At 42.1% G+C, this 27,072-nt stretch overlaps 1 protein-coding gene and 1 long non-coding RNA gene across 4 annotated transcripts in view; one reads left to right on the forward strand and one right to left on the reverse strand.

Annotated features, from left to right (window-relative positions):
- Window positions 1-1,138: 1,138 nt before the first annotated feature.
- Window positions 1,139-14,145, reverse strand: LOC308561957. Of its 3 annotated transcripts, XR_013999577.1 has the most exons (5): window positions 13,996-14,145; window positions 8,996-9,204; window positions 6,892-7,026; window positions 3,634-3,934; window positions 1,139-1,942 (listed from the first exon to the last, which is right to left on the reverse strand). It is a non-coding gene; the product is annotated as an uncharacterized lncRNA (long non-coding RNA). The 3 variants fall into 3 exon arrangements; XR_013999576.1 differs by lacking the exon at window positions 6,892-7,026; XR_013999578.1 differs by lacking the exons at window positions 6,892-7,026; window positions 8,996-9,204; window positions 13,996-14,145 and adding an exon at window positions 5,842-6,260.
- Window positions 13,536-27,072, forward strand: part of ZNRF2 (zinc and ring finger 2) — a 53,711-nt gene continuing 40,174 nt past the window's right edge. The window contains exon 1 of the mRNA XM_081147665.1: window positions 13,536-14,394. Within this exon, the coding sequence (XP_081003791.1) occupies window positions 13,926-14,394 (469 nt within the window). The 5' untranslated portion in view covers window positions 13,536-13,925. The remainder of the gene's footprint in view (window positions 14,395-27,072) is intronic.

Below are 27,072 nucleotides of genomic sequence, written 5' to 3' on the forward strand. Positions count from 1 at the left end.
GTGTGCATGAAGGAATCAAGGCAGATTGCTCAAGGGGAACCACATTAATCTCAAGGATGAACAGGGGCTCTCCTGGATTTGTTAGAGGAACAGTGAGCTGGTGCAGGTGATTTCTGTTTACTATGAAAGTGACATTCGTAAAATTTTAGGCTATAACATATTGTAGAGATCATTCAGTGAATCCAACGGTTTCTAACTTCTTTGACTATTGCCCACATTAAGAGATACATTTTATGTCTCAGCCCAAAATATATATAAAGTTTCATGGAACAGTAATTACCTTCACTACGTGTGATGCACTTTGATTTTTCTAGTCTCTCAATACTCTTTCTTTAAGAAAAAAATACTGATCATGCTTAACTGACCCACTGATGGATTGCCACCCACAGTTTGAAAGACCCGACTTAATCCCTTCGATTTCCCCAAGGAAACGATAATCTGGAATAACTAAATGGCCTGGCCTGAGGAGGACAGAAAAAGGTTTTCAGATTCCAGGGTGAAGGACTCACAGTGTTAGACATGAAGAAAGCCTTTCCATGGTATTGGTTGTTGGATATCCCAAGGGATGTGCCTTCCCTGGAAGTCCTACCCATTTTCTCGGAGGCCAAGGCACAGCCCTGTAAAGAAGACAATGTGGTGAATTAATAAATGAGGTGTCTGGGTCCTTTCTAGCCCCACTGAGATATCCTGGATGTATCAATACTATGGAGCAGGAATTCTCAGTTTAGCTAGGTTTGGGGAGTGGTCAGTGCCACCTGGGAGCGGGGAGAGGTCCCTTTTAGAACCTGTTAAGTCTTTGTCTAGTGTACAGGACTCCCAGCCATTCTGATATGCACCCTCCCCACTTCAAGGCCAAAATTCCAGCTGACAATAAACCCTATTGCTCTGGTTGATGGGGGTGTATCCTATCACCCCAGGAAGGAAAATCAAAGGTGAGGACCCCTGATCTCTCAGGGAATGGTTCCCTACCTTTTAGGTTTCAGAGGCTAAGAAAAATTCAAAATGAGTTTAGGAATCAATAGGGTGCCAATTTTTCACTGTCTCAAATAACAAAATTTAAAAACCCCAAATAAAAAAGAAAATCTCCCCAAATCTACTATTAAAAGAGTAGAACGGACATAAACTAAAGGGAAGTCTTATAAATTGAATACATTTAATTTAAGAAATTTTAAAGACATTTTTAATTCTGGTAAATATACATAACATATCATAACATTTATTATCTTAACCATTTTTAAGGTTTTCAGTAGTGTTCATTACATTCAATTGTTGTGTAACCAACTCCCAGAACTCTTCCCCTTGCAAAACTGAAACTCTGTACCTATTGACAACAACTCACCAGTTCCCTCTCCCCCCAGCCCCTGGCAACCAACATTCTACTTCCTGTCTCTATGATTTTGACTTCTCTAGGTCCTTCACATAAGTAGAATTGTTCAGCATTTGTCTTTTTGTGACTAGCTTATTTCACTTAGCATAATGTCTTCAAGCTTCATCCATGTTGTAGCATGGGTCAGAATTTACTTCCTTTTTTTATTTTTATATCTTTAAATATGTTTTTATTGATTTGAGAGAGGAAGGGAGAGAGAGAGAGAAACATCAATATGAAAGAAACATCAATCGGCTGTCTCCCACACACACCCTAGCTGAGGACCGAACCCACGACCTGGGCATGTGCCCTGACTGGGAATTGAACCAGAAACCTTTCGGAACACAAACTGACGCTCCAACCAACTCAGCCACCTGGCCAGGGCAACATTTAGCCTTTCAAAGATAAAAAAACAATGCTGCATTGTCCTAATTTTTCTTGTTCCACTGTGAACACTTCATCACAGCCGGCTTTGGTCTGTAGCTTCTGCCTGGAGTTGCTGTCCCAACAGATATAAACTCCTTCCGGAGGCTGTTCACCCTTCACGTGAGGATTTCTGGATTCTTTATATGTTGCCTGACAAGAAAGATAATTATTGTAAATCATAAAATATCCATTAAGCAGTTCGGAAAATTATACAAAAGCCATTAGCTGGATTGCACTAAGTATGAAAAACAAGACAGTTTCTGTTATTCAAATGATTAAGCCATCACTGGGAATTGGCTGTGGGTCACTATCACTGCAGTATTGTGAAGTGAAAGTAACAGACAGGATTTCCCTGCATGATGACTGAGTTTACAGAAATCCTAGGGGAGATGGCCTGACTTCCCCAAACTCCTGTTTTTCTGAAGTCCCGGCATATTGAGCTAAGTAAATTTTCTGCTTGGTGGGGCTTAAAATTTTTTTAAAATTGTACTTTTTTTTTTTTTTAATTCTCACCCAAGGATATGTTTTTCCCCCACTGATTCTAGAGAGAGAGGAAGAGGAGGTGGAGGAAAAGGGGGTGGGGGAGGGAGAGGGAGAAGGAAAGAAACATCAGTGTGGGAAAGAGAAACATCAATCAGTTGCCTCCCCCAGGATCAAACCTGCAACCTGGGTATGTACCCTGACCAGGAATCAAACCTGCAACCCTTTGGTGTATGGGATGACACTCTAACCAACTGATCCACACTGGCCAGGGCTTAAATTGTACATTTTAAGTTATTTGTGTGCTCCAGAAGAAACTCTTTTGTTATTGAAACTCATAATCTATTATCAAATAACATTAATTCAGTAGAAAAAAAATCCTGCTGCATGAAAATGAAATTCTAATTGTAGCTGTCAGACTCCTCATTAATATTGGTCTTAACAGTATTTTTCACTTCTTTACCTGATCCTTGGTGGAGGTGGGGATGAAGGAACAGAGCAAACTTAACATTAGTAAGCCATCTGTTAGAAGATATACTGGAAAAACCATGTAGTTGTATGTCTGAACGTTTAATTGAAATGTTAAGTTTTACTGAAGAAATTACAGATTTCTTCTCATTCCTCCCTGGAATTTCAATGAATCACTATTTCAACAGATTACAAATTCTGAAAAGTAACAAATCTTCATTACTGAAACCTATGAACCTGCTGTTTGCATGTGTCATATCTGAAATTCCTTCCTATGTATCCTTTCCTTTTGTGCTCAGCTCACAGAAGCAGCTGAATTCTGGCAATGTTCTTACCTCTCCCATATTTCTGACAGTCAGAACTGAGTAAGACAGGCCTCATGGCGTGCTCTGTTTTGCTCCTTTCCCCCACCCTTTCTTTGCTACATCTGTGTGCTTTTAGTGCAGCACATTTTATTTTCCCATCTGCATGCTTTGCTTGAAGCTTGATATTTACATGTCATAAAAGAAAATGTTGTAAATGTCTGAAGAAAAGCACATTTCATTATAAAAACGGATTATTTCACGATGTTTAGGTCTGCTTGTTTCAATGAAAAGACTGTAAGAGTGTTTTGGGCATTAGTATTCTAGAATTTGATATTTGTTCATCTGCTCTTAATCTGCACATTTTGCCAATGAGAATGATACGAAAATGTATCTGCATCCATCCAATCATTTGATAAGACCTCTAGAATCTTCTTCCATTCCTACCGTTATTGCGGATCAGGCTCCTCCCCCCCCCCTCGTGGTGTAATATGCATAACATAAAATTCACCATTTTAAGAATTGTTAAAAGCAGACAGCTTAGTGGCATTAAGTACATTCACATGGTTGTACAACTCCGTCATTTTTTACCTGGGTACTGCAACAACCTTCAAAATCCAATCTTGCTTCTAATTTTGCCTCCATTCAGGAAGGAAATAGGAATCTTATCTCTGTCGACTTATTTTCACTCTGTGCACAGGAGAAAAGGGGGAGAATGGAAGGCACAATATTTGCCATTTCCTCTGTGCTTTAGGCGTCATAGTTGCTGAGAATGGGATGTAGGTAAAGTTCTCGGGGCACAGGAGGGCATGGATCGACGGCTCCTGTTCCTCTCCTGGCGCAGCTCACTCCTTGCTCAGGACATCACAGCCACAGTGATGGTTCTGTGAACCTAGAAAGTAGAAATGCTCTTAAACTCATTTGGCATTCACATGTCTGGGCACCAGGAGCACAAAAAGACTTTTAGAAGTACAATCGTTAGTTTTAAAATGTGTGGAAATCATTTCAAAAAATTAAGAGGCAAGACTGTTAGATGGTTAAACTTTGCTCCGGTGCACAGGAGCACAAAGCAGCCCAACCAGCCTTGTCCGCGCCCGGGGGCGGCCGAGGCCGCCAGGTCTGCACGGAGTCTTGGGCCTCCTGGGAGGGCGGGCATGTAGAGGGCAGGGGCAGGGGCATCAGAAAGGAGGAGCCCATTGATGCTGACCACTTCAGGTTTCCAGCCTTTGGCAGTGCGGTTTTGTATCACTAGATGTCAGTGTGGACTTTCCCAGTGGCCACCTTCTCTCCTCCTCAGGGAACTTCCCAGACATCCTTACCCAGGGTCCTTCTGCAGCTCCTGGCAAACACAGGGCTCATCACAGAACCAAATCGATGTCTGCTTACAGATTTGGACTTTCCAGAGTTCTTTTAAAGCACAGAAAGCCTGAGCCAAAGGCTGCTCTTCGTAATGCCACGACTTGCTCATCTGAGTGCTTGCATTGCGAAGGCAGCCTGCAGGCGGCTCAGGCCCATAATGGGAAGTCCAGCTGGCACCAGGGTCTTTTAAAAGCAGCATGTTACCTCAGCTACCTGTAGTGCCCACCTTCAGGAAACCATGGTGGCCTGTGCTACCATGGCGTGCAGAGAGAGGGGCAAGAAGCCAAGAAAAAATATGGATGGTTGGGCACATAAGGATTTTATGGCCATGTTTACTAGTGTGTTTTTTTTGTTGTCTGTTTTTGAGCAGCTTGCAATCAGGGGCTTCTGAAATCTCAAAGAACAGTCAGTATATTAGTTTCCTGTGGCTGCTCTAATTACCACCAACTTAGTTGCTTAAAGCAACATAAATTTATTATTTTACAGTCCCAGAGGTCAGAAATCCAAAATGGGTCTCACTGGGCTAAAATAAAGATGTCAGTGTTCCTCTGGGAGGTTCTAGGGAAGCATGCATTTCCTTGCCTGTCTAGCTTCTAGAAACTACCGGCATTCCTGGGCTCATGGCTTCCTTCTGTCTTCAAAGCCAACAACAGCTAATCAACATATTGTACTTCACTGCTGCTCTGCCTCTGTCTCTCCTCCTCCCTCCTTCACTTATAGGGGAATTTGTAATTATGTGGGGCCCACTCAGATAACCCGGGACAATCTCCTTATCTCAGGACCTTTAATTTATATCTGCGAAGTCCCTCTTGCCTTGTAAGGTAACTTATTCATAGGTTCCAGGGATGAGGGCATGGTCATCTTTAGGTGAGAATTTTTTTGCCTATCACAGTCATTATTTTAAAAATAATATATGATGCAAATTTTGAGGTAATGAACTTTTTAATAGGCTAATTCACTGTAATAGAAAGCTGCTGTTTGTACAGTAGACTGTGTTGGAAAATAACAAGGCCTAAATTTCCTTTGCTCATGGAATGTTAACAATGAAGAAAAATAAATTTGCCACACCCAGCATGAGTATTTGGTTGCCCTCCAATGACTGTGCAGAGCACTAACTCTGTGCCTCCTCATTTTCAGGATATCTGTCCTAGGAACAGCACCAACGAACACACACAGAGCAGGAGACATGGTTCCAGCACTGAGAAGCATTGTACAAAATGAAATCCAGTGCTCTGAGAAACCTGGCTAGGGTGACTTGTTTAGACCTCCATGCAAATCCAGCATTGCATTGGATGCCTAAAGCCAACAGAACTTAATTAACCCCATGCCTAGCCACACCTAACGGCTGACTTTGTTCTCTCTTGTAAAGCTGAATTCATCTCCCCACTTCTCGTACTTTTATCTTTCCTACCTAGTGCTACAAGGGACCAGAAAGCTTACCTGTCACCCTTGAGTGTTTCTTCTCAGCCAAAGACAATATCCAGTTGGTCTCCAGTACCTGTGGAGGCTACTTTCTTAATAGCTTTTGAGTTTACCCTACATTAGCCTCCTTGTCTTCTATTTCACTGTGCTTTCCTCCCTCCTATCAGTAAATTCTTCAAAATACTGCCTGTGGTCCTTCTAGACTGCAAATACAATCACGCTACTTCCTGTTTATGAAAGTGGTTCCCTTCTGCCTTCTGGATTGACTCCAGCCTCTTAGCCCAACACACCCAGCCAGTTGGACTCAGCCTCAACCCCCTTTTCCAGCCCGTCTGCTCACCCTGTCGCCTCCTGCTCTTCATTGCAGTTCTAACGAGCTGCTTGCAGTTCTTTGGGTGCTCAGAGCTCTGCCTTGCTCATGTTCCCTCACCTGGAATGCCTGCCGATGCTTGGGCCAGCGCTCTCAAGACTCAGCTCAGTGTCACTTCTGGGAATGCCTCTTTGTCCATCACCCAACCCTCATCCTGGCACTCAGCTCCAGCATGCATTGGCCGCTTCACACTTGAATCATCTCGTTATTTATCCATGTCCCCTGACCGTAGGCTATGTGCTTTTTGAAGGCAAGGACTCTGTTTGGTTTAACTTTGTATCCCCAGAGCTAAGCACAGGGCCTGGTACATTACAAATGCTCAGTCACTTTTTGTTTAAGGAATGAAAATATCTCCACTATGGGCCCCAAGGTGTCCTGAGGTTTCCATACATTGGGGATGACCCAGTTTAGGGCTATGTTCTGAAACCTACTGGGATTAGACCCATATCCCTAGAGTGCAGCCAGCACCCAGCCAGCTTCTGGGAACTAGAGGGTGGGGCGAATTGAACACTAGCTCTTATGGCTCAGTACTCTCTTGTTGCCAGGGAAAAATAGTCCTTCAACTGGGAGCTAACCATTTCCAACCTGGCCTCACCTGGGGGCATGCATCAGTCAGAAACTCTAGGGAGGGGAATTGGCCCCTAAGATATGGACTGTCCCGGCTGAAAAATATAGAAGACAGCAAATCTGAAACTCACAGACTGTGTGGTAATGACAGCCTGAGAAATCAGCAGCAATTCAGGACATGTACTGTCACCGCTGTTCCTCACAGTCCACAGCAGTTACCGAATGTTTCCTGTGTGCAAATTGTCTTGGGATTCTAGGAGCAGACACTGTAAGGAGTTAAAAATAAAACAGAAACAGAGCTCCTGGACTTGGGAGGCACATGAGTCTAGGCCTAAAATAAAGGGCTTGCCTTAGTTGGGGCTTTTCACTACCTTTGGGGGAGGAGATGGTCAGGGAAAATGTCTTAAAATACTTTTTAGTCATTTATGTATAACCACAGTGATTTAACAAGTGAGAGGAAGCAGGGAAGGGGGTGCATATGCATTGGAGGAGGGACCACATGTATTATGTAGCAGAGAGCTATTTTTCTCTCCAAGCTGTTCACTTCTGTAGTCTGGGAAAACCTGCTGGTACTGACCCCATGACACACCTTTCCACTAGATTTAATATCTTTTCAGAAGTATGATCCTAATAAAGATCCAGGATTCCTTTATTCCTTTATTTGTGTGGAATCGGAAAGATTTCTTCATAATGAAGGAAAAGCATCATGGGTTGTGGGTTTTTTTTTTGTATTAAGGGGTTTAAAATAAGGACTTTAAAAGATTTTTTAAAAATATATTGTCTGCAAATCAAAGTGGATTGAGACTAGAGCATAATACAAAAATGTAAGCTCTTATTAATACTCCATACCATTTTGATAAGCAAGAATTAAGTTATTTTTATTGTCAGGTGCTGACATTGTTTCTAGCTGTTTTCAGGAAGGAAAATGATTCCAGAATCTATGTTTGACATAGTTTAGGCATCTGGTCACCGACTGATGAACATAAAATGCTTCACAATACATTTAATCCTATTCAGGACCCCAAAGACTCCTTAGTGAAAGTGTAATTTAACTACCCTGTAGAATCAAGAGACATTTTTAATATATATATGTATCCCATGAGAAAGATGTAGGTTTGTCATCATGACATGTAATATTGTCATCAAGATTAGTGGTGTACATACTTACTAGCAAATTACTGCTAAACAATTATTAATAATAAATCCTTAATTGTGAATAATGCATTAAAATTACACAAAGTGCCCTGGCTGGTGTGCCTCAGTTAGTTGAGTGTCATCCAGTGCACCGAAAAGTCACCGGTTAGATTCCTGGTCAGGGAGCATGCCCAGGTTGTGGGTTTGGCCCCCGGTCGGGATATGTGCAGAAAGCAACCGATTAATGTTTCTCTCTCACATCAATGTTTCTCTCTCTCTCTCTCTCTCTCTTTCCCCCCCTCTCCCCCCCCCTTCTTCTTTCTCTAAAATTGGTGTAAAGGGGGAAAAGAGCACACAAAGTGATAAAATCAATTGCAGTGGGTACCAGTATATATTAAACTACACAATTTACAAGCTGCTGTAGGTAATATGCAAATTATTGCAACCTGCTAGGAGTAATATCATTGAGATGAAAATTTGTTTCTCTGTTAACACATTTCAAAGTATTTTCAAATAGAGACCTGGGTCTTTTGGATTCAACTGCTCTGTGAGACTGGTCTTAAGATTGGCTGCGTTATACAGAGGAAACAGGTCTAGCCAGGTGAGGTGACCTGCCCTAAATCCCACAGCCAGTGCTAGACAGAACCAGGGCCTAACCCTGGCCCGAGCTCACTCACTCCATGGTGTGTGCTCACAATCCTGTCATGATTGGCTCCATCCTTGGAAGACGGGCATGATTGATTAAAAAATCAATGAGAGTAAAGCGAAGGAAGAATTTGGCTTACTCATGACAGAAAAATAAAACTGTGTTATGTACACTATATAAATTATTACTGTCCTCTGAAAAATTACCCAACAATGTGATTGCTAAGTATTCCTAACTTTAGTTTTAGAATTTAAGATAAAAGTTTCTAATCATCACTAAAGCCCTAATCAGTGTTTTCTGTAGGGTATATTAAGATAAACTTTAATGTTTAGATGGTCCATTTCTTTCTTTAAAATATGAAATATAACAATAGAAAAAGGGCCTATTTAAAGATAGGTAATTATACATACAGTCCTTTAGTTTGGAAAAGAGACTGGGGAGTGTGTAATACTTACTAGAATACAGAATAGGGTAAAAGAAATGAAAAGGCAAAGCATGGACATCTTTTAGAGGGAAAGTGGGATGGCAGAGACTTTAGTGGTGAAGAGGCCAGGCTGGTACTGTCCGCAGGAGATCCCGGGTCTGAGCAAAAGGATGGCTGTGATAGGTCTTCTGCCCCGTGTACATCTGTTGTCTCACATAGCAAAGGTCCAATCCAGCATAGCTTTAAAACAGTGGCCAAGAGAGGAAAGGGAAGCACAAAAAAAGAATAAATGCCAAAGGGAAGAGACTCACTGCAACTGAAATTCAAACCAGATAATAGCAAACCGATCAGATATTTTTATTGATGAGCCCACAACTAGCTTATCTGTTCCAGTGCGGGTTTCTGGCCACCCATTCTGTCAACATGAAGTGCTTTAACAATATGCTCTTATTTTGTACCCCAAAATTCATTGGTCAAAATATCATCATTGAACCATGTAAGGAGGAAGAAAAACAGAGCATAGGATAAAGCTTCAAATAGTAGGAATTTTAAAGAGCTGGAGCTCTGGTTTCTTGAAGAGTGATGAGACATCAAAACAACAGTTCTGATTATATCCAGGAAAGTGTCATTTAGACCAGTGCTTCTCCACGTGTGGCCTGAGGGCTGGGAGCATCAGCATCATTGGGCTGCTTGTTAGAATGCAAATTCTCAAGGCCCAACACTGATCTGTGGAATGAGGTTCGTTGAGGGTGGGCCCAGTAGTTATTTTAACAAGGTCTCCATGATTCTTTTGTCCACTAAAGTTTGCAAAGCATAGATTTAAACCGTCAAATTGCAAAAAATTAATTCAATAGCAGTGGCCAGCATTTCACAAAAGTGAAATGGGATGGAAGAGGGAGAGCATCCAATGAAGCGTGGGCATGAGCTCATAAAGCCTGTTGCAGCTCTGTATGTGTGTGTACACCTGTCTGTACTGATTTGGGAGAAGCAGCACTTTTAATTTTTGAAGAACTGGTATGGTATCATAAAGGAGCTACAAATTTTGAATGAAGTCAGAACTGTTTGGTCGACAGTAAAACATATTGACAGCTTAATGTGGATTCCTATTTAGAGAGAGAGTGGGGAGTGAAGGGAAAGAGCCAAGGAAAGAACCTTGCAGGCTAAAGTTTTATAACTCCAGAATCGTCCTGGGGGCAAAAACCAAAAGGCCCACCCAAAGAGAAAATGGAAAGGACATCTGCCACAGGAGAGATGTCAAGGAGGATAAGGTCAAGAAACAATTATTTAAGTAGAAATATTCACTAACTCACAGATCATTTGTTACACTGTCACAGGTGCCAGGCACTGTGGTGGACCCTGGGAATACAGACGTGAGGCCTATCATGGACCAGATTGTTTAGTGAAAGCAAGATCAATGATAATAATATAATAACATGACCAATGCTGTAAAGGAAGTATTAATACAGCACTGAGTGGGAATACTGAAGCCAGTCTGTGACAGTGGGTTGGGAGTGGGGTGACAGGGGACATCCACATGAAAAGGGCATTTAATCAAAATGATGACCACATCTTAACATGGTATTCTATGTTGAAACTAATCAGTGACTGCATAGATCAGTGGTTCTCAAACATTAGCATGCATCAGAATCTCCTAGAGGGCTTGTTCAAACACTGTTGATTCAGTAGGTGTGAGGTGGGAAAATCTGCCTTTCTGACAAGTTCCTTGGCAGTGCAGATCCTGATGATTTGGGGACCATACTTTGAGGATCACTATCTAAATGTCCGAATTAAGAGTTGTGCTAGATGGTGTTTCTAGAAATATTATTTAAAACAAATAAAACTTAGCTGATCCACTCTTTTATACACACACACACACACATTTGTTTGTTTGACTACATTTTGATGGCTTAGTAACTCTCACTAGAATATTTTCATATAACAATTTTTATTATAAATGTTTTACTTAGATTTAATATTTAGCTTATGTATTTGACAGTCAGACATTTCTTGTGTGTGGCAAAAGCATGCTTGCTATGTGCTTGCCAAAATCATTTCCTTTTCTTCCTGGGAGCACACACAAAGCCACATTTCCTGACCCCTTTGCAGTTAGGTTAGACCATGTGAGTGATTTCTGCTGACATGGAGAGTGGGCAGGAGGGAAGCAAACCCTCCCAGGCATGGGTAAATCTTTCAATATCTGCCTTTTTTCTTTGGCTAGCCAGGTGTGCAGGATCTAGTGAAGGACTCTGAGAGGTCCAGGGGCCTGCTTAGCCACCAGTTAAGAGCCTGGGTCCTGAGTCACCACATGGAGAAGAGACATCCAGGATTGCCTCTCAAGTGGGGAACCATTTAGAGATGAGAGGGTGTACCAAAGGATCTTGCAATGTGTTTTTGTGGCATCACGGCCCTGAAGTTTAGGGGTTTGTTTCCTCTGTGTAGCTTAGCGTGCCCTAATATGCTGTGCTTGGCACTGAGTAACACATGACATATTTATGAGCTGAACGAATGATCATTACAAATCCAATTTTTATCCCTTATCTCCCACATTCAGCCTGTAAATGGTCTTCTCATCACTCATTTACTCAACAAATACCTATAAGCACTGCAGTGTGCTGCAGTGGTGATAAAAAAAATCACACACTTTCCATGTCTATGTGGAATTTACAGTCTTGTTAAGAATGGACACAAATCAAACAAATGTAACATTCCAACTATTGTGTGTAGTGTGAATGCAGGAAATCTAGCACTATAAGGGTTTGTTTTTTCCTAGTTTGGAATAAATGGAGAGCACTTTTAAGGTGTAATTACCATCTGGGTAAAAATGACTTAAAAAAAACAACCAAGTTTGGATGTGATGAATATAACTGAGAGTCATGGGATTTTATTGTTGAAACTGTCCATTTAATAGTTTTAACTGCTGAATGTGGGTTTCTGGCCACCCATTTTGTCAACATGGATTTTCTCTATATTATACTTAAACTTTTTAAATGTGTGTGTGTGTATACACCTATGTATATATTGTCCACTGGTATATCTGATATATATTTATACACATATAATGTATATACAGGGATGGGCAAAAGTAGGTTTACAGTGTGACTAAACAGTTTATTCTTGTATTATTTATTATTGTATTATTTTCCATACGAACAACTGTAAACCTACTTTTGCACACCCCTGTATATCTATACATATATTTTTCACTTCTGTTTAAAAACTTGATTCTCATACTTTAAAGAGTGATGAATATCATTACATAAATGCCATTACACATATGGGGAAAAAAGACAAAGTATTTATTTCTGTAGTTTGTAAAAAAAATACCAATTGCTATTATTTTCACTTAGAGAACGCTTCAGGCATTTTCAAAATGGGAGAGTCAGAGCAGGCTGGCTAGTGGGCATACAGACCACTCTCTCTGCTACCAAGATACTAGGTCACAGGAATGGGCTAGTAATTTTAATAAATTCCGTTTTAGAGAAATTATCGGATTTTAAAGCTGCAGGTGCCCCAGGGATTTAAATACAAACGTTCCGGGAAGGAAACTAAAGTAAAAAAAAGGTTAACTACTGTAATTTAGTTTTGGTCCCAGACCTAGTCCCAGGTCTTCTAAATCGGGCGCAGCTTTCTCTGCACCACAGCTTTTGCCTGCAACTGAAGGTCAGGCTGGATTCTCCGTCGTTCTTCCAACTCTGCTCTACCTCCAGGGTTGGAGAGTTTGATCGGATAGGGCTAATTCAGATTAAGTTGGCTTCTGCTGCCTTTGTTCTTTTGTTTTCACTGTTCTTAGTTTTTATCCTCAGCATTGCTGAGCTTCTGTTTCAAATAAAAGGCACACTCATTTAATAACACCAACAAGGAATTTAACACCCACCCAAACTGATTGGCACAGGATACAGGATACAGCCATTTCCAGCCGGGAAAAGGTGAAGGGGACACACTGCGTCGGAGAGCCACGTGCGGGAGGAGGCGCCGCCTTCTGGTTGGTGCCCCGAGGGGCTAAGTCCCTCCAATCCGCGTGGGCCTCGCGGTGGAGGAGGGGGCGCGCCCCTGGGGGGCGGGGCCAGCTACTTGTCCATCTCCGAGTCCTCGGAAAGCAGCACCTACCACACCGCCGTACCTTGTCGAGGGCGGGCCCGGGCGGGGAGGCCGCGGCCGGGGAGGCGGGGCTAGAGCGACGGGAGCCAATCCGCGGGGCGGCATGAGGAGGCGGGGTCACCGCGCGCTACCCAAACACACGGGCCCCGCTCACCCCGGAGCCGGGCTGCTCCCTGGCCTTCCGGTGCCAGGGCCCGGCCACCTCCTCCCCTCCTCGGCACCCCCGCCTACGCGGGCCAGGCCGCCCCCCGCCCCTCCTCCGCGGGGGCCGCGCGGTGGCGGTTGCCGGGAAGCGCGCGCCGCTCTTCCTCTATCCTCCCCTCGCGCGCCACCCGTTTTTCCTCTTTCTCAGTAACAGCTGGGTGTCTGGGGGAGGAGGGAAGCTGGCCCCGGCGGAGTCTGGGCGGGCGCCTCCCACTCACCCGCGAGCCGCCGAGCGAGCAGGAGGATGGCGGCGGTAGCTGCGGCCGCCCGGGAGGAGGCGGTGCCGAGGCCCGGGGCGCAGAGCGCGGCGGTGGCGGCAGAGAGCGGCAGCAGCCCGTCGCGGCGCAGCAGAACCGAAACCAGAGGCAGCCGTACCGCCACCTGAGCCGCCCTTCCCGCCGGAGCGAGCGAGCGGCGCCCACCGGAGCCCCGACCTCCTTCTTCTCCGCCTCTCACGTCTCCCGCGCCCGCCGCCCCCCAGCAGCAGAGCGCGCCGGGCGCTGACCGCCCTCCGGGGCGCCAGGAGGCGGCCCTGGACGTGCGGGCTTCCCTCTGGGCCGGCCGCGGCGCCTCGGCCCTGCCCTCTCGCTCCCGCGCTCGCTCCCGCCCTCCCGGCGCTCCGGGCGCTGCGCGCGGCCCCGGCCCGGGGCAGGGCGGACATGGGCGCCAAGCAGAGCGGCCCGGCCGCCGCTAACGGCCGCACCCGCGCGTACTCGGGCTCGGATTTACCTTCCAGCAGCAGCGGAGGGGCCAACGGGACCGCGGGCGGCGGCGGGGCGCGGGCCGCGGCCGCCGGGAGGTTTCCGGCTCAGGTGCCCGGCGCGCACCAGCCGAGCGCCTCAGGCGGCGCCGCGGCGGCCTCGGCCGCCCCGCGCAGCCGCTCTCTCGGCGGGGCCGTGGGCACCGTGGCGTCGGGGGCCCGCGCCGCGCAGTCGTCCTTCAGCATCCCCAACAGCAGCAGCGGCCAGTACGGCTCGCAGGACTCGGTGCACAGCAGCCCGGAGGACGGCGGCGGCGGCGGCGGCGGTGGCGGCGGCGGCAGGGACCGGCCGGCGGGCGGGGGCCCGGGCGGGCCGCGCCTGGTCATCGGCTCCTTACCAGCTCACCTCTCGCCGCACTTGTTTGGAGGTACGGCCCCCTCCCCCCCGGCTCCCGCGGGCCGCACGTGGGCCGCGGCGGCGTTTATTTTTACCCTTCTCCTTTTCTCCTTCAGCCCGAACGCCGGCGCTCGGCCGGGCCACCCCCCGGGAGGAACCCGCCGCTCCCCCCGGGACGCCGCTCCGGCCAGGCCCGAGCATTGGTTGTTCAGACGTGTGCGCCTGCCTCTTGGCGGCCCCCCGGACAGAAAGCCCTCGTTTCCCCGCGAGGTGGCCGACCCGCAGCCCCGGTGCTCGCGGCGCCCGCGCTGCGTGCGGTCCTGTCGCGGGGTCGAGCGTGAGCGGTGGAAAGGCCGGAGGCGGAGGGTCTCGGATAAGCACGAGTGTTTGAGAGCGGAGGGAGCCATCTCCTTTGAATGACTTAATGTAAAACTAATTCTTAAGTTTGCAAATAGTCGCACCTACTATGCACAGTTTAATGGGATGAATGCGTTGATGGAAAGTATTTTTAACCCCAGTAAACTACTTTATATAATGGTTAATGTGAGTCTTGCTTAGTTGGGACAGCGTTTAAAGAACTGAAAACAGCCTGAGAGGAATTAGTGATTGTCACAGCTCTGCCCCCGAGGTGCAGCCGAGACCTCGGTGCTTTTGCAAAGCGAGTTGACTTGAGTTCAGAAAAAGTCACTTGTGAGGAACGGAAATTTTTGGTAGCAAAAGGAGGTGCTTTTATGTAGAGACAGGAGGAAGGGTGCGCTTGATTTGAGGAAAACGAGCTGGACCTCCGCACTCCTGTTTCGTGGATGCCCCGCTTCCTCTGAGCAGCTGTGGTCGGCGAGCCTATGCGGCCGCCCCGGCGTCCGCGCGGGCGGAAGGGGACTGGGGTGGCCCCGCCCCCCGCCGGGGGTCCCGTCCGCGCGGGCGGAAGGGGACTGGGGAGGCCCCGCCCCCCGTCGGGGGTCCCGCAGCGCGCGGTCCCTCCTCTCTCGGGTCCCTTTCACTCAGTTTATAAGCGTGAGAAATGGGAGGGACGTTCAGGAACTCATCTCTCTGTGCTGATGTCCTACTGTCAGCCTTCACGTTAGCATAAATTAAAAGTGGGAATGTCGTGTTTCATCTGTTTTCCACCTTTTTAATACTTTGCACATTCACAACTCTTTACCTTATTTTAATTGTTATAAAGTCATTTTGCTATGTAAATAAAAATATTAACATTTCCTAAAATTGGGCCAGTTAAAAAAGTCTTTGGTTTTTGAGAAAAAGAACTAGTGTTTTCCTTCCTGAGATTTGATTATAATTAACAGTTGAAGGTACTGGAGTCGCCGCGGCGAAGCATAACAAGAGAGTTTCTTAAGAATGGGAGGTTAGTGCAATAATAAAAGGGTTTTAAAAATATGTATCTTTTTAAAATGAAAATTTGCCCTTAGCAGTTATGACCATCAAAAGAAGTATGTTTAAAAGTTTGCTAAAGAAGGGGAACCAGGAAAAGGCCTGTCAAATTAATAGTTCTTATTTCTTTGGCATACTGATTACTATCTTTACTTTTAAGGGCTGGTATCCTTTAACAAAGAGTCAGTATATCTGTGTGAGTTTATTTTCTTAAAGTACGTTCTGCTCAGAGCAGAGGACAAATAGTTGACGACCGAGCTGTTAATTTATAGTAAATTAGCAAGTGAAAAGGGCCTAGTGGCTGCAAGTTAGGGAGGTGACGCATTTATCTCCTCTTATCTCAGTCTAGATTTGTGCCCTCAGTTCTGTAGGTACTTTCGTGGTTGGGGTAAGTGGGGCCTAGTAGCAGAGCTCATGGCCGCCTTTCTTAACCCTGTCCTAGAGACTGAGCCCTGGTGTCCTGCGGCATCCTGTTGTATGCAGTTAACTTCTATTCATTTAGAAGGATTCTTGGAAAACTTGAGAAAACTTGAATAATCAGTTGAGAAAGGCTGGAAGGGGATCAGAGAAATTACCTGTTCCAGTTATGTGATGGGAGTAGATCAAAGTATTTGTACTTCAAATCCTAGCGGAGACAGGAGATAGAATACAGATGTTAAAAATCATCTTTCTAGTGACATTTGCTTCGGTGAGGTTTTTACCTCTATTTCAGAGGGTGGGTTTGTCAGGGAAACTTTACAGAGCATGTTTCTCAGCATCCCAAGGTTTAGGGAGCCAGATGATAATTCTTATTATTTTAGAAATTAGACTTGACTATACTTCACATTGATTTAATGTTTTAGCATGTATTGCAGTATTAATATGTTTATTCAGTTACAGATTGTACAAATGTTTGTGCGTATATAAAGTAACTATCTGAATATTGAGAAAAGGAATATTTCAGAATTAGTGGACATTTATTGCTGTAATTTTGTAAAACTTATCTTAATTGATAAGTTTGCATTCATATCTCCTAATAAGAAAATATGGTATTATTAAGATTCAAAATTATTCTCTTATGGGCTGTTAGGTAATTAATAGAAAAGGAAAATCTAAACCAGTACTGCTTTTGTTTTTTGTTTTTTGTTTTTTAATTTAGGAATCTAGCAAGGTGAATTGTTGCTCAGACCCATCATAATGAATCACCAAATTGAATGAGGTTTTCTGTGTTGGTTTGTTGTGCTCTCTCTCGCACATATATTTTGGCTCCATATGCTCATTTAATTCTCTCGAGAGAACCAGTAGAGAGGTGCTTAATCCAGATGTTTTAGTTTACAGAAATTTCCTAGAACTGAGTTGTTGGATATCAGAACATAATTATAATACACACAGGAGCTTTTAGGTGAGGTAGGTTTTTCTTGGTTTTTGTTAGTTTCAGACTGCTGAGTTTAATATTGTTAAAGTGAACAAATGCCTTTTGTCTATCACCTTTGTTTTAAAACATGTGTTAAGGGTATATTTAGTCTAATACTTAGAAGTTTAGTGGTATCTCACAGGATTTTGTTTTTATTTTATGTCTACATTTTTTTCCATTGTCAAAATGCTAATGTTCATAAAAGTAATTCTTATGGGTGCTAATGATCCAGTCTTTAAGATCCAGCAAGGATTGGGTGGTAAATTGAACTATAAAAATATACCGGTGCATGGAGATTATTTCTAGAGAAATTCTGTGGACTTCTCATAAAATATTCATGAGTCTGGGAGTGAAAATGTAAAATGAATTAATCTAGACAGTTAACCGGTGGGACTGGATTGCTTTTGACCTTCTCCTGATTGGCTTGAGTTTTTTAGGTGTGGTGTGCCCCTGAGTATTTCAGGTGCCTCCTGTTACCTAAGAAACATGCTTCCTTTTATTGAAGGAGTGTGGGTTATCTCTTAAAGCTGAGTATGTTAAATAAAATCTGTATTTTTAGGCAGACTTATTTCTCTTAATCTTCAAGACAGATGTAGGTTTATTATGATTAACCTGCTTCCTATTCCTGAATGTTTTTTATTCAATGGAAGTCGTTTATGGAGTGTGACAGAAGAAAGTGACACTTCTAACCACAACCCTGTTACCCCTCCCCCAAAACAACAAGAACTCTGGTGATTAGTGTTTCTTACTTGTAATTCCACATACTTTAAACCCAGGAGATACCTTGTGTTTTTTGCTTTCTTATGCGAAAGTGTGGACTCTATCATGGAAGTTTCTGCTTTGGGAATATTTTGAAAGTTCTTTTGACTGCAAAGTGGATGGTGGGCTGGAGGGAGGAGTAGTTTGTGTTACACTGGGCATCATCTGGTATGAGAGCTGCCTGACCTAAGTACCTAGCCACTAAGAGCTCTGCTGTCTCTAGCCCCCTTCAATTTGATTGTTTTGCATGATAATCAGTAAGTAGGTTCTTATTTATTTTCTGGTTACCAATACCGTTAATTAGATACCAGCTTGTGTTTATAAGGAGAATTACCTTAGTGTTATACTTATTTCATATACAAATGGGTATATTAGCAAATGGGTTAAAAGAGAAGTATAGGAACTGCTTTATGTACCAAAGTACATCCTAAATGTTTTAATTTTACATGTACTTGGTTGGTATTAACTAGTGAATTAAGTTTAACAGTTTAGAAGTTGGGGAAAACATGCCCTTTGTGTGAACAAAAGGTTCAGAAATACCTTAAGTTCTGATTGTTATTTTATGCTTATTAACAAATTACTACAAATTCAGCTGCTTAAAAGAGCACATATTGATTATCTCATAGTTTCTGTGGGTCAGGAGTCTGGGTGCAGCTTATTTTGGGATCTCTGCAAGAATGTAATCAAGGTGTTAGCTGGCGAGAACTGGGTTATATCTGGAGACTCAGTGGGGATAGGGTCTGCTCCCAAGCTCCCTTCCTCCCTCACGTTGTTGGTAGAATTCATTTTCTCATGTTTTTAAAGCTCAGAATACCTTGCTGCTTCAAAGCCAGCAGAGAGGGCCTAGCAAGATGGGCTGTTGCTGCACTCTTATGTAAGTATGTACATGTGAGCACATACAGCCCATCGCATGGGCTGCATTCCATTGGTTAGAAGCAAGTCAGGGATCCTGTTCACACTCTAGACAGAAAGGTGTAGATACCAGGAGGTGCAGAGGTCAGTGTGGGCAACCTGAAGTCTGCCACATTGATTATAGACAGGTTGACCAGCTAAACATGCAACTGTTCTAACTTTAAACTCAATTTGCATTTACTTTAAAAAAGTAATAATGTATGTGGTAAGTGTGGTTTAGTAAACAGGAATCGATCCCCTTCTGGGGCTGGGCATTGTGGTGTTATGGTTGCTAACATGAGGCTTCTTCCTGTTCCTGCTCAGCTCTCAGTTGAGACTGTTATACACTGTAACAGTGCTATAATAGGACTATTAACAATGCTTTGTAGGGTATCATTGTCTAGGGCAGTCAAAGAATACTTCATAGGAAGGTAACATTTGAACTGTTTTGAAGCATCTAGAAGTTTTATTCAGGTAGGACACTGTAGACTCAAAAGAACCACCTACAAATGCCACAGATTTTGATAGGGCGTACTAAAAAGTTAAATGCATATGGATTGTAGGGTGCAAGGAAGTATGATGAGAACATGAAGCTAGAAAGGTTTGGACCAGTGGCTGAAGGATTTTATAGTGCTCCAAGTTGTGTAACCTAACCAACTTTTAAAGCCAGGTAAGTGTCATGATCAGGCCAGAGGGCACCATTCATAATCATAGTTAGTGTGGATGGTACCCATCCTGAGTAGTGCAGTGCTCAGTCTTGGAAGCCGTATACAACATGATTAAATTGCTTGTTAGGAGGGGAGAGTGGTAGCAGGAAGATAAGCTAGGACTTTTTTTTGAGTATAGTTGGTGGATGCCTAAACTGAAATGGCATTGGTGAGGAGAGGAAAAGTTCAGTTTGATTGAGATTCCTAAGGTAGAATTGATAGGATTGCAAACCTGGGTGCCTAGTGATGTTATTAACAAATATTAACAATGAAGAAGGAACGAGCAAGTTTTAGAAGTGAAAATTAATGAGTTCTTTTAGGCCTATTAAAACTCTGAGTGGCTGTAGAATCTCCATCTAGAAGCATTCTTTAAGCAATAGGAAATACGAGTCTCTCATTTAGAACATTACAAAAAATGGAGAAATTGTCCATTTAGGTTATAAGTGAAGCTAAAAAGTGGATAAGATTTCTGGGGTGGATATAAAAGGAGGAGCGAGCATGAAATTCTGGGGAGCAATTACATAAGTAATTGAAAATCACTTGTAATCTGATCACCAGAAATAACCAGAATGAAATATTGTCTATTTAATACAGATATATATGTAGGTGTAGATATATAGGGTGGAGCAAGTAGGTTTACAGTTCGTATGGACAGTAATACAATAATTATATATTACGAGAATAAACTTTCACATACAACTGTAAACCTACTTTTGTCCCGCCCTGTTGTATGTATGTACATACGTATACACACATACACACAAACACATATTTGTTTTAGATACAGAATTTGGGGCCTTTATATATTCTTTTGAAGTGTTTTTGTTAACATTCAGTTAATGTATCTTTTTCCTTGTGGTTTCATGGGTTACATATTCTCTGATAACATGCTCTTTCACATCATCAGTTTCTTCTATCATTAAATTATTTTGTAACATCATTTTTTAAAATGATTGCCCCGTATTCCAAAGTTTACTCAATAAATATTTAATGAGGATTACTTTGCCAAGTACGGTCTAAAGAAATAAGACACATGTCCCTGGTTTTATGGGTAGTTGCATTTTGAGTAATGTCTGTCAGAATCATTCTATTCTGTGCTCTTTTTTTCTTCTTTAACAAAAAGAAATTTAGTATATCAAAGAAGAATAAGTACATTCTGTCATCTGAATTTAATAAATTCTGACCATCTTACATATCCTAATTTTTGTTGGAATGTAGTTTGTTTCAAGGAGCCAGCTCTTGCTTTGACAATAAATTTTAGTAGTTTTATTATTTTTATTTCATTAGTTCTGCTTTTATCCCTTAGTTTCTTTCTCATTTGTAAAGTTAATTTTGTTCTTTCTCCTAGCTTCTTCATTTTTTTTTTAAGTGTTGCTTCAACATTTTTAAGTGGTAAATTTACTGTTCTTTTCCTTATTTCTAGTGTTAACTAGAAGTATTGCATTGTGGTCAGAGAATCAAGACTTTTCAGTTGCAAATGATAGAAATACAGCTCAAAATAGCATTAAGTGCACGAACACTATATTATCTCAAATTATTAGAAAGGATCCAAAGATAGCTTACAGAATTTCAGGAACCAGTGGAGGAACCAGGGTCCCTGGAGCTAAAATGCAGCAATTCTTTTGAATGTGCTCCCACCCCCTCCCCCTCCCCCTCCCCCTCCCCCTCCCCCTCCCCCTCCCACTGCCTGATCTCCTTTTGCGTCTTGCCTAGTTCTACCCCCTTCTAGTGAGTATAGGCCTTCTTTACACTAGTGGCCTGCAGGTTTACTGCTGCTTCCTTCCACCTGTGATCTAAGAGGCCTGAAGGAGGAGGGAGTATTTTGCTCCAATTCCAACAGAAGGACTCTGATTTGCCCAGTTAAGTCATGTGTCTATCCATTGATCAATCACTGAAGCAAAGAGGGTCACATGCTCTGTGCGTTCAGGCTGCATTCTGTTAAGGTGGGGAAGAACTTGGGTCTTCTAGTCGGGCTTCCTGGGTTGAGTCCATTCACACTATGTGGCCTTAAGCAAGTTTCTTAACCTCTCTATACCTTATGCCTTAGTTTTCTTAGCTCTAAAATCAGGTTAAAAAGAATACTTGCTTTGTAGTATTATGAGGATTAAAGTAATTTACGCAGGTACATTATACCTGTATATTTTTAACTAACACTTGAACCTCTCTATCAAAAATGAAAGCACTTAACATGCATAGGCCACTCCACATCCTCACCTCTTCAGGAAGACCATGTACATTCCTCTTCTCAATTTCTCAGATTTTGCAAAAATAATCGAAATTTTAGTTTTAGTTTTTATCGTTATTTACGTGTGCCTTCTATTTCTAAGAATCTCCCCCGAATATTTGAATTATGTTTTATAGCACATTTACTGTGCTAGTCACATGGTAAAAGAACTTTGTAAATGTTCACTGTTCTTCAAAATGTATTTTGATAACAAGGTTATTGATCACCAAATTATTGTTTATTTAAATCATATATAAATCATATACTACTCCAGAAAGAAGTGATATATTTTATTTGCATAAAGAAAATATATGTAAACTGAATTTTGAACCAAAGCAAATAGGTATGTACAAATGGTGACAATTATAAAATTGTCTTAGAACTAAAATTGTTGTGCTTAATAGCTCTTCTTTTATAACTATTTGAATGTGCTATAAGATATTCTTAATCAATCTGAATGCGTTTTGTGGGTGGTTAGAAACGGTTGGGATGGTTGGTGAGAAGTTAAAGCAGGTCATTCTTTTAAGTGTATGCTACTTCTCCAGGGCAGAATCTGAAAAACTTAGCTTTCTTATAGGTACTTATGATTTACTGCATCTCAGGCAACCTGGATGACTTGGCATTTGATAAGTTCACTACTTTTGCTGGTGCCTTGGCACCCTCCACTGTGAGAGCCCTGAGGTCCTTATTTGGGATTCTCTAGATTTCTTATCCATCATAGACAGCACCTCTTCAGAAACAGTGCATCTTGTCACCTTGAAATCTGTTTCCTAATTCCTGCTGTTTAGTTCTTCCACCATTTTGCCTTGTACAAAGTTGTTCAGGGGAATGTCATTAGTTTCTTTTAAAATAAAAGAACAACCAAAATGAAGAATACTTAATATCACAGACCACTTTTAGTGTTCATAAATATTAAGCTAATACTAACACTTTTCTATAGTAATTTATGGATTAGGAAAGTGTTTGCATATGCATTAACTCATTTGAGTCTCATGAGAAGTATATAGGGTAATTGGCTGTTATTTGGAGCTGAGAGGTTAAATGAACTAGGTCCCATTGTATTTTAAATGTTATTTATTTTATATCTTGGTTGCAAAGTGTATGGAACCTAATTAACTTTATCCTATTAATTTAGCATCCTATGCACAATTGGCTGTTTTTCTTTTCCTACACAATTCTGTGAGTTTAAAAAAATTTTTTTAGTTTTATGTTTAGTCCCCAAATCCTCCCACAGATGTATAAATCTCTTCTCAGTTTGTTCATATACTAAATTAGTTCTGTGAATTTCATCTTCTTAAGTCTTTTCTGGGGCCTTCTGATTAACTCCATTCTGAATTAGTTATCGATTGAGGCCTCTGCGCATTGTCATCTGGGGATCCCATTTGCTTCTGGTTCTTTGGGCTTGTGTCTTTTCTTTTTTGATGTATTTCATTGTTTTTAGTGGAACACCATCTCCTATGTCTTACTGAGAAAGAATGTGTATGAAGTAAAAGACATTGGAACTTCAGTGTCTGAAAGAAAAGATTTCTTCCCTCCCTCTTGATTGACAGTTTTGCTTGAGACATAATCCTAGATTGGAACTTATTTTCCTTGGCATTTTAAATGTGTCCTCTGTCACTTTCTGGCTTCTGGTGTTGCTGTTGAGCACACTGATGTCATTCTAGTTACTGATTTTGTGTGTGAAACGTCTCTTCCTCCCACCCTACCCCAGGCTTTTAGGATTTTCTCTTACCCTAGAATTATAAAATTTCATTATACATCTTGAGTTGTGTTCATCCACTGCACTACACATTTGGGTTTTTAAATTTTCCTCTACCATTTTCTTATTATTTCAGTGCTGGCTACCTAGAGAGATCCTTTACTTTATCTTTTTCCTTCTTTAATTCTTGCTTTTTGTTCTTTTAGGGGCGATCCCTCCAACTAGTCCTTTAGTTGATTTTTGTTTGTTTTTATAATCTTATTAAGTCTCCAAGAGCTTTTTTTTAAATTGTGTTTTTTTCATACACTCTGTTCTTGTTTTGTGGGTATAATATTTTTTCTAAGAATATTAATGATATGTACCTTTGTGTGTATAAATATTTTTTTCTCCTTTATTACTAACTTCTTCCCGGTTGCTTGTTCTCGTCGTTTGGTTTGAGTCATTGGTTAGGTTCTTTCTTCAAATGTTGGGTGGTCATTGGCTGGTTACTCATACTTGGTGCTAACAGAGCTGATCAGAAGCTCTCCGTGAAGGGGGATCATCTCTCTGCCCTTTTCTTAGGAATAGTACGTTACCGTCTTTTTTCTTGGTCTAGTCATGTTTTCCAGAATGGCTTTTCTCCTTTTTTTGCCTGGAAGACATCTTTTTTTTATACCTGGCTTCTAGGGTCAGAGTGAGAATTAAGTTGAGAGTCTTAACACTAAATATGGTCCTTTCATTTAATTGTCATACTCAATAGGTACCTCTGCCCTTAGATATTTCTGTTGTCCCCAAGTGCAGAACCTTTGCCCTCTCCAAATAACAGTCTAATGCCAGAGTTGGGGAGGAACAGTTGCGTATTTGCTTGAAGTCAGGGAGGACAGCTGGGGAGCTCTAACTGCTTCTTACACAACATGCAGTGAATATTTCAGTTTTTAGGCCTCTTTGTGCCTGCCAAATCCTGTGCCTGGTGTGAATAGGGCTGCTTCTTTGCTTTCCTAGTTCTGCAATTAAAGTTACCACTCATTTATTTCCTTTAATAGTCTAGTGGTATTGCTTTTTTTTCTTTTTCATTTTCTTTATTCGTTTATAGTCTTACTCCCTTTTAAAAAAAAAATTGTTTTTAATGATTTCAGTAGGATGTTTGGTCTGAGCAGAGACTGATAAATTTGGTCAGGAAGTCATCTTTAACTGCAAGTCCCCCCCCTTTTTTTTTTTTTTTTTAAAGTTGTAGAAGAAATATGAATCCATTTTTGTGAAATTTAGACAATGCAGATACAGTGAAAGTCACTTTCAGTTTTTCTCTGGTGATTCCATTCTCTCCCCAAGTGTCACTGTTACCATTTTTTGTTTGTACACATTCTAACTTTTTAATAAATTTATGTACATATAAATACACAGAAAAAGTTTTCATTTTGTATCTGGTTTTGCCACGGAGGCTGTTATTGTCAGGAATGTGGTTATACTATATTCTTCTAAAACCTTTTTTCTTTTTAAGGTATTTAGACATGAACACTCGGGCAGACATAAATATAACTCTAACTGCTTAGTGCTTACTGTTCAGTAATATGCACATACTGTGGTTTATTTAGGCCTACTGTTGGTAAGTATTGAGGATGTTTATACTTTCCCAGTGTTACAGTAAACATCTTTACGTGTATGTACACACATTTATTATTTTACAGTTACGCAAGTTGGAGGTCAGAGGTACTAAATAGATCTCACTGGGCTAACATCAGGGTTTGGGTAGGCTGCTCTGGAGGTTCTGAGGGAGAGCTATTCCCTTGCCTTTTCCAGCTTCTAGTGACCATCTGCATTTCTTGGCTTATGACCCTTCCATCTTCTTCCATCTTCAGAGCGAGCAACACTGGGCCAAGTCTTTCTCAAACTGCCCTCTCTCTGGTTTTGAGTCTTCTGCCTCTTCCACATTTTTTAAGAAACTTGGGATTAAGTTGGGGTACCCAGATAATCTAGGATGATCTCCCTATTTTAAGATAGTCATTAGCAACCTAAAGTCCGCTTTGCCACATAACCCAGCAGGGTCCCAGGGATTAGGTTGCAGCTGTCTTTGGAGAGTCATTATTCTGCCCTCCTCAATCCGTTACTGTACAGCAACACTGTCCTCTAATGTGTGGACACTAAATCTAAGAATACCCAAAGTGTTTATTTGGTAGAAGGCTTGAGTGTGTAAATATCTCAAAGATAAGGTTAAGAATGGGATTTGCTTATACAAGTATATCATTTTTAGCAAACTCCAAAAGGTAATTAAATTGACTGTATAAGAACAAATGAGTAGGTCAGCAGCCTGGAGAAGCACCCTCTTGTGGGCTAGTGTGCTAAAGGGAATCGCGGTGGTACTTGTAGAAAGGGGTGCGCCGTTGCTGGTTCAGAGAAGGATGTGGTTTTACTTTTTTCGGGGGCAGGGTGTTGTGAACTAGTTCTGTCAGATCATTCTTTGGTGTTCTGAAAGCAGTCTTCCTCTGAGAGAGGAGGAGCTCTGGAGGAATTCAAGAAGTTGGACAAACGTCACAAAAAGCTGAGGTCTTTTGGGGATTAAATTGTCTACCACCCCGTTGATATTATTCTTGCTTTTGCTATGTGTTCTTCACATTCTTAATGTCTTAAGGTTTATTTTCAATGTAGTGTTATATGTAGCAAAGACTTAGAGAAAACTATTCCTTAGCTATATATGGAAATATGGTAGTGGACTTGGACAGGCAAAAGCAGCACAGGCTTAGGTACTCTTGTGTTTTAGCTGGCTTTACAGTGAAGCATGGAGGAAACTTGAACTGTGCTCTTATACAGTCTGTGCGTCTGACTTTTCTTTGTTGCTTTACTTATTTACTCAGTCAAAAAATATTCTGCCTGCTGTGACAGGTCAGTTAGGCTTTTCTGTATTGGGGATGCAGTGGTGAAAAACACTTTTGTCCTCAAAAAAGTCTGGTGGATAGATAGCTTAGAAACAAATGAGTTAATATCAGTGTGGTATGAGTTTTGTTTTGGTAATTTTCTTACCAAATTAGAGTGTATATGTGTACATTAAAAAAAAGTCCAGAAGGTAATTGATATCCATTTACTACAAATTGGTTATTTCTGGCTAGTAGGAATACTTCTACTCTATTTTCTTCTTATGTATTGCCATCTATTTTTTAGAGTAATACTTGTATAACCTTTATGAAGAAAAAAGAATTGGTAGTGGTATCATTATTATTGCTATTCTTACTACTCCTGTACGATCATTGCTTATACTTTCAGAGCTCAGATTCATACTCAGGTCTGACTCCCGGGGGGGGGGGGGGGGGGGGGGAACCCTCAGCCCTCAGCCCTCAGCCCTCAGCCCTCAGCCCTCAGCCCTCAGCCCTCAGGCCCTAAGGAGCAAATCTACATTGGATGGCATTTTTGAGAGTTTAATCTGGTCCCGTAAGATTCTCCTGAAAGGAAGTGTTCTGTAACCAAGCAAGTTTGTAACCTATTAAATTTTTACAATAAAGAAACCTGGTTCATTTATTTTAATTCAGCATTTTCCAAATTAATCTCACAGTAACTTGACCCTTGTTTTTTCATTAATCCTTTGTTGATGTTCTGTGACTCTCAAACTTTAGTGGGCATGAGAATCACCCCCACCTTCACAGTTTTGATTCAGTAAGTTTGGGGTGTGGCCTGAGAAT

The sequence above is a fragment of the Miniopterus schreibersii genome, assembly GCF_964146895.1.
Source record: "Miniopterus schreibersii genome assembly, chromosome: 9".
Taxonomy (NCBI): Eukaryota; Metazoa; Chordata; class Mammalia; order Chiroptera; family Miniopteridae; genus Miniopterus; species Miniopterus schreibersii.